The sequence below is a fragment of the Aegilops tauschii genome, chromosome 2 (assembly GCF_002575655.3).
Source record: "Aegilops tauschii subsp. strangulata cultivar AL8/78 chromosome 2, Aet v6.0, whole genome shotgun sequence".
In the NCBI taxonomy this organism is placed as follows: Eukaryota; Viridiplantae; Streptophyta; class Magnoliopsida; order Poales; family Poaceae; genus Aegilops; species Aegilops tauschii.
Window position 1 is genome coordinate 508,318,981 of NC_053036.3, and position 17,644 is coordinate 508,336,624.

Consider the following 17,644-nt stretch of genomic DNA (forward strand, 5'->3'; position numbering starts at 1 on the left):
GACCACAATCACTTTCCTGTTGATCAGCAGTGCACGCCTAAGTTTGATGCAGCAAACTTTAGCTGATGCCTAACTCACAGACAGAGCCCCTTCTCTCACAATTTCGCCTCCCACAGTCTCAAGCTTGGAAGGACTATCAGCTAGACAACATTTTCAAACCCTTGGCATCTTCTCCTCGCGAGCTCACGCGGTGACCATGGCTCTGGCGTGCATTAAACGCGCTCTAGCGCGACCTCGGCGCTGTGCTCGTCCGTGCTCTCCTCGTATCAACTCGCAACCTTGTCCAGTGGCCTCCCCGTGATCGACCGCGTCGCCATGACCTCACTCACCCTCCGTCCGCTTCCTCACCGACGCTCGTCGCCGAACGCCCACGGGAGCACAGTGCTCCGTTTGGCTCGAAGCTCGCCTCGGCCTCTTCCTCTGCTCCCCTCGACTCCGTGACCTCTGCGGCTCGTCCGCTCTCTTGCTCGTCGCCTTCCCCGTGCCTCCCCGTGACTGCTGCGGCCGGCAGCGCCTTGACCGGACTCCCGCGGCGGCACCCGAGCCCCTCGCCCCGCCTATATATAGTCCACCCCAAGGTGCCCCGACCTCACCAAGCTTTTCTTCACTCTCCCAGGAACCCTCCCCACTTCTTTCCCAAGCCGGAGAGCCCCTCCTTGCCGTGATTGGCCGCCATGGCCGCCGGACTCCTTCGCCTAAATTTGCTCGCAGTCGAGCTCTTCCCTCCCTCCTTCCGCCACCAGTAGTCCACCTAGACCCCGGCGCACCTTCCCAACCCCGCAGTTCGGCGCCGGAGTACTCGTGGCCGCGTGTCCCCAAGATTGGCCGCCGCCGTTGCTCTCTGCCTCCATGGTGCGCTGCCGTTCCGCTCATCCTCGGCGTTCGTTCTGCGTCAGGATGGATACGAGGTGTCCTCCCAATCGCGTAGGTGGTCCGGGCGCCACGAACGGTGGCCGGAGCCGCCCGAATGGCTGCCGGCGCCGGCTCTGCACTCTGGCAGCGCGGGCGAACGAGACGAAGCGAGGAAGATGACGACACCCCCTCCCCCTGCCAGTGGGTCCCGCACGTCAGCCTCACGCGTTGGCCGGCCCGACCCGCTGACGTGTTTAAGTGCAGACGTACTCCGCTGAGTACGCTTTCCCTTAACTGAAAGCGCGTCCCGTTTCATCTTCGGTCGTAAGTACGTTTTCATCTCGGGAAAGTGTATTTTAGCAAAACCCGTTTCTGCCTTATCCACTCAGGGACTTGTTTGTGATGATATTTTTGCAGAAAAGTCCCTGATCTTCATCACCTCATAACTTTTTACCCGTAGCTCCAAATCAGGTGAATCCAAAGCCCACATATTCGTCTCATCGAGCCTGTTCTATTTACATCATTTTCACTGTGCTTTGACATACTGGAAGTGACCACTTTGCCCTTGCCCATAAACAGCCCCCTCCGAGAGAGAGCTGTTTTGGCAAATCTTTCCGCGATCCTTCTGCACTTCTCCCCGGTGCTTTCTTCATCCCCAGGCAAGCCACAATACCCACTTTCACGATAGCCATGCAGTAGCCATGGTTTTTAACTTGAACATTTAATCAATGTTTGCTCGTTTAAAATATGATTACCGTTGTTCCGGTGATGCTTAGAGTTTCATGTTCACTCTCGCGCTATGTTGTCTTGCACTTGGTTATCATGTATTCCTACTAGTATTCCTTTCATATGCTTATGCTTGCTAGTAGTACATGTTGGATGTCGGTGATGGCCTTCGGTGCATGACTATCGTCTGCCCCGAGTGCCGTTGTTATGCATGTTTCTTTACATCCAGTTGGTTAAATGCTTGCATGGTAGCATTGTTGATATGTTCTTCCATGAGAGTTATTGTCGGTGCTAGCGGTCATGCTATGTTTCTGAGAAGTGTATACTTGTGATGTTCATGCTAGTCAATATGCCATGCTCAATCAGATATATGATTTGTTGCCATTGATATGTTAAGAAGAAATGTTACACAACCATGCTTATGTTGATGTCATGCTCATGTATTGTAGTTGCATCATGTTATTTTCATATGACTCAGCTTATTGCATTCAAGTTTAACCGTACTTAATTGAACATGAACAACGGTTGGCTGAGTCATGGTGCCACCATTTCGGGCTGACAAGTGCAACCACATTTGCCTTTATGGGGAGGCCGGTAGTCGTCCGTTGCCATGCCTTTTGTCGGTGCCTCCAAAGAGGGAAGGTTATGGGCATGCGTTACCCTGGCCCGGTAAGCAGACATAACCTTGTGAACCTGTTGTTGTTATGGTATCGTGTCCCCGTTTGGGACTGTTTGTTTGCCACGACGGTGGTAGTTTTGCCTTTGGTAGGTTGGGACACCCAGGACTAATCCCAGTGGGGAGTTGGTCGGAGTGGTCGTAAGAGTGTCATGGCAATGGGAGAGTTCTGTCGGAATGTCGTTGGTCCACCCGAATGGGAGAGCGAGGCCATGGATTTCGTGGTGTGGGTAAAGTGCGCTACCTCTGCAGAGTGTATTAAATCTATCGATAGCCGCGCCCGCAGATAAGGGCCCAGTTCGTGTTGGTCACACTATGGGTCAACAGTAATAATAATAACTTCATTAATAACAACCCTGACTCGATGATGAGAAAGAGATTGGTTGTGATCATGAGATAATCACCGTGGCATCGAGGATACCGAGTTGATGGATATTTGGTTACCGAGGCAGCGTGGGGAAGCGGAGGCGCCCACGTCCCGTCAATCGTCACGCGTCGACCGAGGTTGCAGGTGGTTGGGGCCCGCGGCGCTCCACACTTGTCCTTTGGCTTCGCCTCGAAGCCAAGTTCGAGCGCGCCTTGGGCCCGGGGGCTACTGTCGGCGTCCTGGGAACGGGGTGCCCAGACTTGCATACCTATGGCCCACGGCATGGCTCCACCAATGGCCCGGTACGGCCCAGCTTCGGCAGCAACAACTCAAGACCCTAGCGAGGCGGACGACACCAAGACCTCCCTGGGGGCGGGCTCGCTAGGCTGGCTCCTGAGGAGCGGAGATATCTATGCGGGGGGCACCTCGTGAGGTTCACATGACGTGAGCCATGACGACCAAGGCCAGGCGGGCGCCAGCGGGCGCGGCGTACCAGTTTCCTATTTGGTGCTAAAGAGGCAAGAGCGGGCGAGGAGTCCCGAGGCATCAGGCAAAGGGTTTCATATCGGTGCAACAAGACCAAGACCAACAGGACGACAGGACGAAGGTCATCGCGGAGCCCACAGTAGCGTCACCACCAGAGCCTTTGGCAGGCGAAGACTAATTTTGTCAGGATAGCTCGTACTAGTTGTCCCCCTTCAAAATTGGCCATTGTGGGATCCCTTCCCGCCTACATTTGGGAAGAGGGCCAGGGCCTCTATAAATAGGACTAGCCACCACCATAGGAGGCAACTCATCTTGGACTGGATCCATTCCACCAAGGCCATCTCACCAGCTCATCGAGCTCAAGAACACCTCTCCCCCCCCCCCCGAGGTTGTTCACCCACTGTACTAGTTCATCCTTAGCCCTCGAGGCAATCCACCACCACCACACTGGAGTAGGGTATTACACCGCAACGGTGGCCTGAAACAGTATAAACCTCTATGCCTCGTGTTCTTTGGGTTCGTCGAGCTAGGCCGTGGAATCGTTGGGTAGGCAGGCTGGGGAGAAAGAGTCCTTCGTGCGCACCCCAGAGTTCGAACCTCTCAAGGGTCTGCGAAACCCAGAATCCGACAGTCTCATACAACAACGTATATCACATCATGCCTTGACCATATCACATCACAACATGCCCTGCAAAAACAAGTTAGACGTCCTCTACTTTGTTGTTTTAAGTTTTACGTGGCTACTACGGGCTTCTAGCAAGAACCGTTCTTACCTACGCATCAAAACCACAACGATGTTTCGTCAAGTTTGCTGTTTTAACCTTCAACAAGGACCGGCCGTAGTCAAATTTGATTCAACTAAAGTTGGAGAAACAGACACCCGCCAGCCACCTTTATGCAAAACAAGTTGCATGTCCGTCGGTGGAACCGGTCTCATGAACGCGGCCATGTAAGGTTGGTTCGGGCCGCTTCATCCAACAATACCGCCGAATCAAGATAAGATGTTGGTGGTAAGCAGTATGACTATCATTGCCCACAACTCTTTGTGTTCTACTCGTGCATATCATCTACGCATAAACCTGGCTCTGATACCACTGTTGGGGAATGTAGCATGCAATTTCATAAAAAAAATCCTACGATCACGCAAGATCTATCTAGGAGATGCATAGCAACGAGAGGGGAAGAGTATGTCCACGTACCCTCGTAGACCGAAAGCGGAAGCGTTAGCTTAACGCGGTTGATGTAGTCGAATGTCTTCGTGATCCAACCGATCAAGCACCGAACGTACGGCACCTCTGAATTCTGCACACGTTCAGCTCGACGACGTCCCTCAAACTATTGATCCAGCAAAGTGTCGAGGGAGAGTTTCGTCAGCACGACGGCGTGGTGACGGTGATGGTGATGTGATCCGCGCAGGGCTTTGCCTAAGCACTACGACAATATGACCGGAGGAGTAAACTTTGGAGGGGGCACCGCACATGGCTAAGACAATTGATGTGCTTTGGGGCGCCCCCTGCCCCCATATATAAAGAAGGACAGGGAGGAGGCCGGCCACAAGGGGCGCGCCATGGGGGGGGGACCGACTAGGACTCCTAGTCCAAGTCGGCCCCCTTCCTTTCTTTCGGAGGGAGAAATGGGGAAGGAGAGGGAGAGGGAGAAGGAAAAGGGGCCGCGCCCCCTCCCCCTTGTCCAATTTGGACTCCCATGGGGGGCACCCCTTGCGGTCTCCCCTCTCTCTCCCCTATGGCCCATGTAGGCCCATTACCTTCCCGGGGGGTTCCGGTAACCTCCCGGTACTCCGAAAAATACCTGAAACACTCCAGAACCATTCTGGTGTCCGAATATCATCGTCCAATATATCAATCTTTACCTCTCAACCATTTCTAGACTCCTCATCATGTCTGTGGTCTCATCCGAGACTCCGAACAATATTCGGTCAGCAAAAACACATAACTCATAATACAAATCGTCATCGAACGTTAAGCATGCGGACCCTACGGGTTCGAGAACTATGTAGACATGACCGAGACACATCTTCGGTCAATAGCCAACAGCGGAACCTGGATGCTCATGTTGGTTCCTACATATTCTATGAAGATCTTTATTGGTCAAACCGTAATGACAACATACGTTATTCCCTTTGTCATCGGCATGTTACTTGCCCGAGATTCGATCATCAGTATCCTCATACCTAGTTCAATCTCGTTACTGGCAAGTCTCTTTTACTCGTTCCGTAATGCATCATCCCGTAACTAACTCATTAGTCACATTGCTTGCAAGGCTCATCATGATGTGCATTACGGAGAGGGCCCAGAGATACCTCTCCGACACTCGGAGTGACAAATCCTAATCTCGATCTATGCCAACCCAACAAACACCTTCGGAGACACCTGTAGAGCATCTTTATAATCCCCCAGTTACGTTGTGACGTCTGATAGCACACAAGGTGTTCCTCCGGTATTCGGGAGTTGCATAATCTCATAGTCAAAGGAATATGTATAAGTCATGAAGAAAGCAATAGCAATAAAACTTAACGATCATTATGCTAAGCTAACGGATGGGTCTTGTCCATCACATCATTCTCCTAATGATGTGATCCCATTCATCAAATGACAACACATGTCTATGGTTAGGAAACTTAACCATCTTTGATTAACGAGCTAGTCAAGTAGAGGCATACTAGGGACACTCTGTTTTGTCTATGTATTCACACATGTATCAAGTTTCCGGTTAATACAATTCTAGCATGAATAATAAAAATTTATCATGATATATAAGGAAATATAAATAACAACTTGATTATTGCCTCTAGGGCATATTTCCTTCACTAGATTGGTTAGGTGTCGCTTGGGAGCCTCCGACAAGATTGTGGGGTTGAACCAAAAAGTTTGTAAGGGCAAGGAGACCGCCTGCTTCATGAAGATCTACCCGAGTGAGGCAAGTCCTTCGTGGGCGATGGCCATGGTGGGATAGACAAGGTTGCTTCTTCGTGGTCCCTTTGTGGGTGGAGCCCTCCGTGGACTCGCGCAGCCATTACCCTTCGTGGGTTGAAGTCTCCATCAACGTGGATGTGCGATAGCGCCACCTATCGGAACCACGCCAAAAATCTTCGCGTCTTCAATTGCATTTGCACACTCCAATCCCATCCCTTACTTCCTCACAAATTTGCATGCTTTACTCTTTCCGTTGCTCATACTCTTGCCATGCTTGCTTGAAAAATATTGTGGATGCTTAAACTTGTGCTAAAACTACACCTCAACTTGAAGAACTTAAAAATTGCCACCTTTACTTGTTGAGGATCTAATCACCCCCCCCTCTCTAGATCCCTCTTCTTGATCCTTTCACCTCTATAATTGTTTGTGATGGCTTGCCTGATCGCACACGAGCTCTTTTACATCGCATGTGTGACTGGAGAACCTATCGCTAACAGTTTCTGGATCGTCTGGGGTGGACCCCCCTATCGCAGACACATGCAAGGCGACAGTTTAAAACTCTGTCGCGGAAAGGGGGTAAAAACGTTTATATAGCATATCGCTGCACCAGTGAATACCTCCACTATATAGGTTAGATGGGGAGAGAGGGGCTGCCACCAAGGAGGGAAAGGCCCTCCTTGGGGCGCCGGCCAAGGGAGGGGAGGAGGATTCCTCCCCCTCTCCAATTCGGCCTTCCCCTATGGAAAGGGGGGCGCCTCCTCCACTTGGGCCCTTGTGGCCCAAGTTGCCTTCCATCACTTGGCCTTTTTAAGGCATGTTGATATTAAATAAATTGTAAAAGCCCTCTAATGATTACTATAGAATATTATATATAATTTAACACCTTTGAAGCATTTCCACCTATATATTATTTATTGGTAATACCCAGCATTGCCCGATAAACTCTGTAACCCTTCTGGTGACCCCGAAATGCTTTCGGTTCCTCTAGGAACTATTCCAAATATTAACAAGACAATTTCAAAAGTAAACCCTCGATGTTCTCATCCTAATAACATTAAACAGATCGTGATTACCTTAAGCTTGTAACCCTGTAGGTACGGTAAACCATAGACATGAACGAAACCCATTTATTCAATGACTGATAGCGGAACCATGGATGTCCATATCAATCCCTATGATTACATGAATGACATTTTAGTGAACCTTTCGTTATCATGTTATGTTCCCTTTGCTTCACGGTACTTTATAAAACCCGAGGTGAGATATATCGGTATCCTCTTGATTCATACACATGCTCACTATACCGGTCTCCTCATTGCCCGTTCTGTTCTTCTTTCTCGTTACCGTGTTTCGGCATCCCCGTGACGAAGTCACCTGTGTCTGGACAGACGATGATGGATGATGTCACACCGAGAGGGCCCTAAGAATATCTCTCCGTCATCGAAGGAGAAAATTCCACTCGCGAGCTATCGTGTCCCTTGTCAAAATTTCTGATGAACCTGTAAGCTGTCATTATGATCACCAAGTTACTGATGACGTTTGAGCAGCCCCAAAGCTCATCGTACGGTAAGAAGTGACTACAATACTCTCATGGTCTAAGGAACTAAAATCACAAGTTAACACTCTGTGTTATAGCAATTGACTTATGATGATATTATCTCAAAGTATAACAAACAGGTTTGGGTCGATTCAATATGATCATTCTTCTAACGTCATACTCTCAATGTCGTTTGAGACTATCGTTACACTTAACGATATCTCAAGATCCGGAAAACGTGATTACCAACAACACTTGAGCTAGTCTTAGAGGCGGGACTAGGAATCTTACTTTATCATTTATTGTTCTACACGTGCATACGAGTTTTCCACTAAATTGCATATTCCAGGATTATAGCAGTAGCATAGAATATAAACTCCAATGAACACGGAAATATAATTATACAATATTATTGCCTCTAGGGCATATTTCCAACATAGCTTGCTATGACATAACGGGGTGGGAACACATTAGTTATGAAAGGATGACATTTACCGATGACTAGTTAAGACCAACTTAATTAATGGTCATCTGGATGGAATGAAACTTGTTTGGGACAACGAGTTTAAATTTTGGTTGGGACCGCCTCCTAGTTCAAAGAGATTATATGGTTCCAAGTTAAGTACTCCCTTCATTCCTAAATATAAGTTTTTTTAGATATTTTAATAGACTACATATAAATGCATATAGACGTAGGTTAGATTGTAGATTCACTCATTTCGCTCTGTATGTAGTCCATATTGAAATCTCTAAAAAGACTTATATTTAGGAATGGATGGAGTAGCTTTCAATTTGTACTCCTAACGCTAGCCATAGTGGGGAGCAATTTAGACTAGTGCCATGCACGTGACATTAGTTTATGTTACTATCTTCATAGTGCAAAGTAACACAAAACTAGTGTCATACATGATGGAAAATACACAGGAGCTCCTGGGTGCTCCACGCCCCTATATGAATATTAAACATAAAAAATACCAAAAAATATGAAATTCGGGTATATCAAACAGGGTTCCCAATCTACTCCCGTGTGAAGTTTCGTGAAAAAATACCAGAAAACATGTCTGTGGCGAAGGAAATACTGTCCGAACAGCACTCTTCTTATTAACTACATGCCACATAAGCAAACTTGTCTTGAAATGCGTTGTGTTACTAGCTAAATTACGGCCATCAAAACACCACGTCATTAGGACAAGGGAGTATCATTACATGATATGTCTTTATATATAACAAAGTACTCCCTCCTTTCCGGTTTATAGGGTTTATCTTAAAATCTTAGTTTTTCCATTTTATAAGGCTCAATTTGATTGTTCCCCATCACAATTTCAGATTCCAAGGTGCATTAAATAATTACACGCAAGTATTAAGAGAAAATTGACCAATGCATGTACTTTATGCATGCATGCATTGCAATTAATACATTGGTAAACATAAAACGAGAGCATTAAGGTACTTTTGCAAATTACAAGAAGTATTCCACTACTCACCATCTACCTTAGTTGGTGAGATTTTTGAATTGAGCTCTATAAACAGAAAGGAGGGAGTAGTATAAGTTGTGGAAAACATGGCTCATAGGACAAGGTAACCCTAGGTCAGAAACCCAGGGGATAGAATACGTTCTCGATCGATGGAAAGAAACAGTCCATTGGCCAACGTATATGCTTTGTGTGCTCCAAATAAAAACAACGATGTGGAACTGTACAGAAACCATTACTCGACAATTCAGTGCGCAAGGGCGGAAATGTTAGGCCTACAAGCCAATCTAGAACCGGAAGAACCGTTTTGCAATTTTGTTAGCATGGACGTTCATGTCTGTATCTACTACTGTACTATCTTGGCAAGACCACAACCGAGAGTAAAAAGGTCCGGAAGGGTAGAACCGAGAGCACAGGAAGAAACATAACGGCATCTGTAGCCCCCATACGTTGGAGTCGTATAGGACTGTTGTCGCAATCATGCAGAAAAAGCCAGTGCGCGCCCTATCCCGCAGAGGAAAAACGTGGCCGCGGTCAGCTACCTTCACTTCACTCCACTCCAGCAAAAATTTACTCGTAGCACCAGACGCCGCTCCGAACTGATTGCCCGCGTAGGCGTAGGTGGCTCCCCAATAATTCAGGGCCCGGCTCCTCCAGCCTTTTCCCTGAGCCCTGACTGCAAAATTTACTGCGCCCTGCAGACACCAGACCTGCTGCCTGCACCCACACCTACACGGTGGGTGTCATGCAAATGCAACAGTCACTACGCGTCGCTCGCTGCCTGCGTTCCTGGGTTTGTTCCTGGAGGCAAATTTGACAAATTTGACCTATAATCGAAATCAAATCACAGAATGAACTGGTTACGAAACTATTTCACTCCCCTGACCCTTTTGTGCAGCGCCCAGCCGCTGCACTAGTGCAACGCCCAGGAGCTAGGCGCTGCACTGTGTAGTGTGGCGCCTAGCTCTCAGGCGCTGCACGCTGACTTGGGCACATATGGGTGCGACGCTGGCCGTGTAGCGCCTATCTGAGAGGCGTTGCACAGTAGGGGTGGCGCCGGCGTGGCGGGCGCTACACAAAAGAGTCAGGGGAGTGAAATAGTTTTGCAACCAGTTCTTTTGTGATTTGATTTCGATTATAGGTTAAAATTGTCAAATTTGCCGTTCATGGACGGCACATGCTACTAGCGGGTTTTCATGAATCGAAACTAGGTCAAGATCCCGGCATCCCGGCCGAACAGCTACACGCTAGCACTAGTAGCAGCTAGGGCGCCATCTGGTTGACAAGACGCCCTAGGTTTGTTGCATTCACTCGTCGACGACCCCCACTGCTCTGCACACGGTCTCGCTCAGGTTCAAACTACGAAAAGTGGTGGCGGTAAAAAAAATCGGTGCTGCCTCGAGTCGCAGGCAGGCAGGTCGATCTACTGGCCCGAGGACATTGGGAAGTCAGAGCTCGAAAATTGAGAGATTCTACCTTGACTCCTTTGACCCCCCGTGGCATGCGGTCTTCAGTTTTATTTTAGAGCATGGCTATAAGCCAGTGCCATGTCATCTACAGCCCATCTTATAGCCAACATGTATAATAGTACATTAAAAGAGTATATTACTTTTTTATTATGTGGCTCACCTTTCATTCTCACAAAGTGCCTAGGAGCACGTGCTAGAGCTGGCTCTTCACGAAGAGCCCGCTTACCTTCTCTCTCCTCTTCTCTTTCCTCCAACTAAGCAGAAATATACTAGTTTATTCTTTATAGCCCGCTGACTCAGCTCTATTATACTTGCTCTTACGCTGCTGTATATTTTTAGCCGGTGGTCTTGAGTTAATGCCATGTAGATTCAGTCAGGTACGTTGTTCTGAAACGGGAAATGCTGAATGCAGCGGTAGTAGTAGTACTACCTATTGTGGCTCATTTCAGCTACTACCTTAATGGCACATCCACTTTTGCAAAACTGGCTGTCCTCGACAGTGGACACAAATGCACATTTAAGTTTCCAGATTTCATTAACTGATACTATAATGCAGGTCCTGATTGTGCAACAACAGTGGCCAACTGATGAGATTTAGATGCTCATGGAAAGTACGACGGTGGAGTGCCGTTGTACCAAGATCTCCCGCTAATTGCCAAATAAGCGTACAGAGCTGGTGGCCATCCAGGCCAGGCCACTGCTCCAAATCATTTCCTGCCCCCAAATTGGCATAGTAAAACAAGGTGCACTAACAGAAAGCGTATCCATCCAGCAAGACAAAGGATAAGCAGGGCCCCCTTCTCATTATCCAGGGCGAAGTTAAATACTCCAACAGAATACAAGAAGTCGGCACTAATCATTTTGTGCAGAGGAAAACAACAAGTTAACGGTCATGAAGCATCATTTCCCCGATCCTCTTGGATCAAATGAGATAGCAAGATTGAGACAAAATGTACAGCACGACATTACAAAGATCTGGCGGCAGCCATGCACTTGTAAAAATGATGAGTATTGAAGACAAGATCCCAAGAAGCCAAGCAGGCCCCTCCACGAATCAATTTCCTAACAGAGTACACAGAGAGTACAGAGGAGAGGAGACACAGCCGTATCCTGCATCAGTAGCCGTTGCTGCGGCGGGCGTGAACCCCACATGCGCGCCCACTAACCTCAGCGACAATGCCATGGCAGGAGGAGCATCATGCCAAGCACCACCCACATGGCCACCTGACCTCCCCCTAACCACGAGATTAGAAACCCCCAACGGCTACTTCCCCCACTTGCTACTGAGCTGAATCTGACAAACACTAATCTGAACTAAGAAAAGAATTACAGAAAAAATGGTGGTACAAGCTACTGAACTGAATCTGACAATGCCGGCTGAGGGATGCCGGGGAGCTACGCCGGGGACGGCTGGGTGGTCGGGTCGGCGGAGGAGGGGATGTCCGGGCCGACGCGGCAGCCCTCGAGCATGAACACCACGTCGCCCATCGCCGGGCGGTCCAGCGGGTCGGAGGCGGTGCAGAGCAGGCCCACCTTGATCCCCAGCAGGAACTCCTCCCACTCCGACGACTCCGGGTCGAGCTCCAGCAGACCCGGCTCGAGGAGCTCGGCCACTGCCCCGCACTGCAGCTGCCGCTTCACCCACTTCACGATGTCCTCGTCCTCGCCGGCGAACATGCCGGGGCGCCGGCCGGTGAGCAGTTCCAGTAACACGATGCCAAAGCTGTAGACATCGCCCTCCCTTGTAGCCTGTCCGGCGGTCGCCGCGTCTGGGGCGACATAGCCAAGAGAACCAACCGGTGTCGTGGCCGAGGTCGATGCAGCGGCGGCGGCGGCGGCGGCGCCCGCGGTCACCACCATTGGCTCCAGCCCGAAATCAGACAGGTGTGGCTCAAAGTCGGCATCGAAGAGTATGTTCTGTGGCTTGACATCTCCGTGGATGACGCCGGACTGGTGGAGGAACGCGAGGCCGCGGGAGACGCCGAGGGCGATGAGGTGCCTCATTGGCCAGTTGAGGATGTGGCCGTCTTGGTGAGACGCTTCCTGGAGCAATGTGGCGAGGTTGCCATTGGGCATGTAGTCGTACACCAGCAGACGGACATCCGGCGGCGGCCCGGCGTAGTAGCCACGGAGAACGGTGAGGTTTCTGTGCTTCACCCGGCCTAGAGACTCGGCCTCTTTCCTGAACGAGCCCTCCTCCACCACCACGGCGCCATCGGCTGAGGTGGAAGGGAGCCGTAAGATGGCCAGCACGGTCCCTTCACTGTAACAAGCCTTGAACATGAGGCCATGGCGGCCACGGCTAAGCACATTCTCCTCGTCAAACTGCCGTGTCGCCTCCACCGTGTCGGCATAGGTGATCCTGGAGTTGAACATGACCAGCTTCGTCTGGCTCTCTGTGCTTGTGCCGCTCGACCCACTGCCCCGTCCAGGGCTGCGCCGCCTCTTCTTGACGCCATCACGCCGCTCAACAAACCGGCGCCTCCACCGCAGCAAGCTGAACGCGCAGCAGCAGCACAGCAACAGGAGGAGCAGTGATGCAGCAGCCACGGCGCCAACCAGCAGAGCCAGGCGCTGCAGTCTCTGTCGCTTGCGGCGCCGCCGGTACTCACCGCATTCGCTCTGCAATGGCGGACCACACAAGTCTCGGTTGGCAGCAAAGGCCGTGGGCGTGCCAAAGCGGGAGCCGAGCACTGGTGGTATCTCTCCGGCAAGATCATTGTGTGACACATTGAATGACAGAAGGCTTGGAATCTGGGCCAATGAAACAGGGATGCTGCCTGTGATGTTGTTGGATGACAGGTCAAGCGTCTGCAGCTTCGACAGGTTGGCAAGAGAGGCCGGTATCTCGCCAACGAGATGGTTGTCATCAAGCTTGAGAGTGGCAAGTGAGGAACTGTTGGAGATCTCTGGTGGTATCTTGCTGGACAGCTGATTGTGGCTGAGGTCAAGCTCTTCCAGTTCGTCAAGCCTTGAGAGATCACTTGGTATTGGGCCAGTCAGATGGTTGCCACTTAGGTCAAGCACAGTGAGGTTGGAACAATTGGCGAGCTCTGCGGGCACCTCGCCGGAGATGCGGTTGTGGGAGGCCGAGAGCACCTGGAGTGATGCCATGTACCCATAGGTAGCCGGGATTGACCCCGAGAAAGAATTGACTGAGATGTTGAGGTGCCGCAGACTCCACAGACTGCTGAACCCTTCTGGGACATCGCCGGAGAACGAGTTGTCGGCGAGCGACACATGCTGCAGCTGTGGCAAACCGAAAAGCTCTGCCGGGAGATTGCCCGAGAGGTTCTTCTGACCAGAGAGATCAAGAACTCGCAGGTTCAGAAGGCTGCCAATGGTCGACGGAATGCGGCCTGAGAAAGCATTGCCGCTCAAATTCAAACTCTGGAGAGCAGGCAGGCTGCCAATTGCAGGAGGAATCTCACCGGCGAGCTTGTTGTCAGAGAGGTCCAGGAATGTCAGGTTGCCCAGCAAGAAGAGCTCATTGGGCAAGCCACCAGTGAGCCGGTTCTTCGGTACTGACAGTGTTTCCAGCCAGGAGAGGTTCCCCAAAGCAGCCGGAATCTGGCCTGCGAAAGAATTTCCACCAAGATAGACCTCTCTGAGCCGCCGGAGGCCGCCAAGGGCTGCAGGAACCTCGCCGGAGAAGCTGTTGTCCTCAAGAGCAAGCACCTGGAGAGCACCGCATCTGCCAATCTCCGGAGGCACTGTGCCAGTGAGAGCATTGCCTCCAAGGCGCAGCTCTTGCAGCGAAGTAAGTTGCCCGACCGCCGCCGGCAAGTCGCCGGTGAATGCATTGCCAGAAAGGTTGAGCACCGTCAACCCCTGGGCCTCGACGAGCCATGTGGGGAACGGACCGCCCAGCTTGTTGCCCCCCAGGTCCACGACCTGGAGACCCTTGCCGAGCCCACCGGGCACATCCACCATGGAGAACTGGTTGTCGCCCAGCTGCAGGATGCGCAGCGAGGAGTTCCTCTCGCCGCCGAACGCCGCGGCCGGGATGGCGCCGGAGAGCAGGTTGCGCGACACCGAGAGAATCTGCAGCGACGGTATCGACGCGACCGCGGCCGGCAGGATGCCGCGCAGCGCGTTCCCCTGCAGGCTGAGGTGGAGCAGCGCCGAGCAGTTGGCGAGCGCCGACGGGATGGTCCCCTCAAGAAGGTTGCCGTCCAGCCAGAGGTAATGCAGGTCCTGCAAGGCCCCCAGCGACGCCGGCACGGTGCCCCGGAGGCGGTTGAAGGAGAGGTTGAAGTGCTGGAGCTTGGTCGCCGAGGAGCCGGCGCCCGCCGGGATGGTGCCGGAGAAGGCGTTGGAGGAGAGGTCGAGGTACTTGAGGCCGGGCGGGAGCGCGGCCGGCACGGGCCCGGAGAGGAGGTTGGCGGAGACGTCGAAGGTCTCGAGGCCGGTGAGGTTGGCGAGGAAGGAGGGCGGGATGGGGCCCGAGAGCGCGTTGTCCTGGAGGAAGACGGCGCGGAGCGAGGCGAGGCGGGCGAGCGCCGGCGGGATGGCGCCGGAGAGCGCGTTGGAGCGGAGGCTGAGCTTCTGGAGGTGGCGGAGCGAGGCGAGCGCGGGGGAGACGGGGCCGGCGAGGCGGAGGCGCGGGAGCTGCAGCTCGACGACGCGGCCGGTGCCGGCGGGCGCGCAGGCCACGCCGCGCCAGGAGCAGGGCGCGGACGGCGAGGCGGCGTCCCAGCCGGCCATGGCCGCGTAGGGGTCGCGCAGCGCCGCGCGGAACGCGAGCAGCGCGTCGACCTCCGCCTGCACCTCCGCCGTCCGCGGCACCGGCGGCGCGGCCGTGGCCGCCGCCGCCGCCGCGACCATGACGAGCAGGAAGAGCAGCGGCATCGCGCGGGGCAGGGTGGACGGGGGGAGAGAGGAGCGGGCCGCTTTGTCTCGCGGCATCGTCATTGTCAGCTCGACGGCTTCGGCATTTAGGCTTTCATGAGAGGAGGCGGGGAGAGATGGAGGGAGAGTGAGCGCTTGCGTTCGCAGGGGGGAGAAGAAAAGGAGCGGGCGGGTTGGGGGGCGGGGCTGCGTGCGGGGTTTTGGACGGGTTTGGGTGGGTTTCGAGGCCGTTTTATTTACGATTGGTAGTACTCGTACTCGGGTGTGTGCGCGCGCGTGTGTTTTTTATTTTTGTTTTCGTCTCCCCGCCTTTTCTGCTGCTTTCTCTCTCTCTCTCGTCTGGCGTTAAAGCATGGAGCAGCGCGCTTTGTGAGGTGTTTAGTTAACGTTAAGCGCGCTTTTACGAGCGCGTCGGACAGGCTGTCGCTGCGACACTGCCGGTGAAATGCCGATTTCTACCGCGCTGCCCTTTGACGTCGCTCCGCTCTCCGACGCGGCGACGGCAGGTGGGGCCAGCGGGTGGACGTACACTAGTACGTGAGACGCGGGCCCGGTGTGTGCGTATTACACGAGCTGATGAAATGTGTGCAGTGTGCTATAGTACTACACTGAGCTCGCCAAATGGCCTCTCCCTCATCAAAAATAATACTCCCTTACACTCGAACCGCAAAAACATCTCACTCCCTCCGGTCCTTTTTAGTGTGCACATAAGTTTTGTCTGAAGTCAAAACATCTCTACTTTCATCAAGCTTATAGAAAAAAGTATAAACATTTACAATGTCAAATCAATATTGTTATATTCATTACGAAATGTAGTTTCATGGAATGTATATTCGGTATGGTAGGTGTTGATATTTTTTAATATACATTTGGTTAAACTTTGCAAAATTTGACTTGACCCAACTCTAATATGCGGAGTAAAAAGGACCGGAGGGAGTACATTAAAGTAGTGATCTAGATACTTTTTTATTTCTTTACGAAGAGAGTAAAAACTGATGTTGTGTTTAATACAAGATATGTACTGAGCAAACCTCCTAATACACAATTCCCTTGGAATCCAAGCTCCGAGAGAATCGTGCGGTTGGCAAAGCGGCGCGTGGGGCCGTTGGACAGTAGGTGGCCGAATTTGAAAGTCCGTTGGGACATTCTCGGGTGTTTTAGCTCGCCCAATCAAGAAGCGATACCACCATCTCCCCCGTGTTAGAGCAAATACAATAAGGTGACATAAGCAGGTTAGAAGGACTAGAATATTATATCTTTGCTTAGTTGGAGAAGAGAGAAGAGAAGCGGGCTCTTGGTTAGTAGCCGGCTCTAGCACGAGACCCAAGACGCTTTGTGAGGTTGTAAGGTGGGCCAACTACTAATGAAGTAGTACACATATAGAACTTACTATTATACTTGCCGGCTACAAGGTTGGCTATAAATGACATGGCAACTCCTTATAGCCGATTGCTGGCTATATTATTAACCATGCTCTTATCTTCTCACATCTAAGCCGTCGGCTCGGATGCCTAGCCCTCGCCCCACTATCCTCCCACTTCCCGGCCACCCTTTGCAAAGATGTGAGAAGATGGAAGTGGTGGAGGATCATGCAGCTTTATCGTCACCACCTCCCTGCGGACCACGCCATAAATCTCCTTACTGTTAGATCATCACAGCCCCCTTCTTTTGCAGGATGCATCGTCGTCACCTCGGACGTCCTTGTCCATGTTTCTCCTACTAATATGTGGTTTCATCTCCCGCGAGCAGACATCACGATGAGGCCTCAACTCTTGTCGTCTTCCTCTTAAATCTGACACTTTTTAGGCACGTGTTCTTCTATGTCATCCCCTCCATTCTTGAGCTCCAAAACATGGTCAAGACAATAGTACAATGTCATTTGTGCATGATTTACTCAGGCAAATTATTTTAGCACGCAAAGAATATGCAGTCACACAAGGTCTCAAAGACAATGTACATGTGTTGCTTCGACGACCAAAGGATCTGCTTGGATGATAAGTTTTGGTCCAATTCCAATGTAAGAAAAACACAACTCATTTGGCTCGGCGAAATATGAGTGATATCATTTGTATGCCATACTTTTGTCCTTTAAGTATAATGACCTTTTTCAGACATCACATGCTCCGTGCCAGTATTTTTACATTACTTAAATTTAGTTATATCCTGATTATAAGTTTGCAAAGTGGTGACAAATGAGGCCCTGATATTGCTGTTATGTGTAAAGAAGTGGTAACATGTTGCCTTTAGTTCATCAGATGTACAAAAGATCCCTTTG

The 17,644-nt window shown here is 51.3% G+C and overlaps 1 protein-coding gene across 1 annotated transcript; it reads right to left on the reverse strand.

Moving 5' to 3' along the window:
- Positions 1–11,511: 11,511 nt before the first annotated feature.
- On the reverse strand, positions 11,512–15,544 carry LOC109744374 (probable inactive leucine-rich repeat receptor kinase XIAO). Its single transcript, XM_020303483.4, has one exon. The coding sequence runs from the start codon at positions 15,430–15,432 to the stop codon at positions 11,914–11,916; it is 3,519 nt and encodes a 1,172-aa protein (XP_020159072.1). The 5' UTR covers positions 15,433–15,544; the 3' UTR covers positions 11,512–11,913.
- Positions 15,545–17,644: the final 2,100 nt, after the last annotated feature.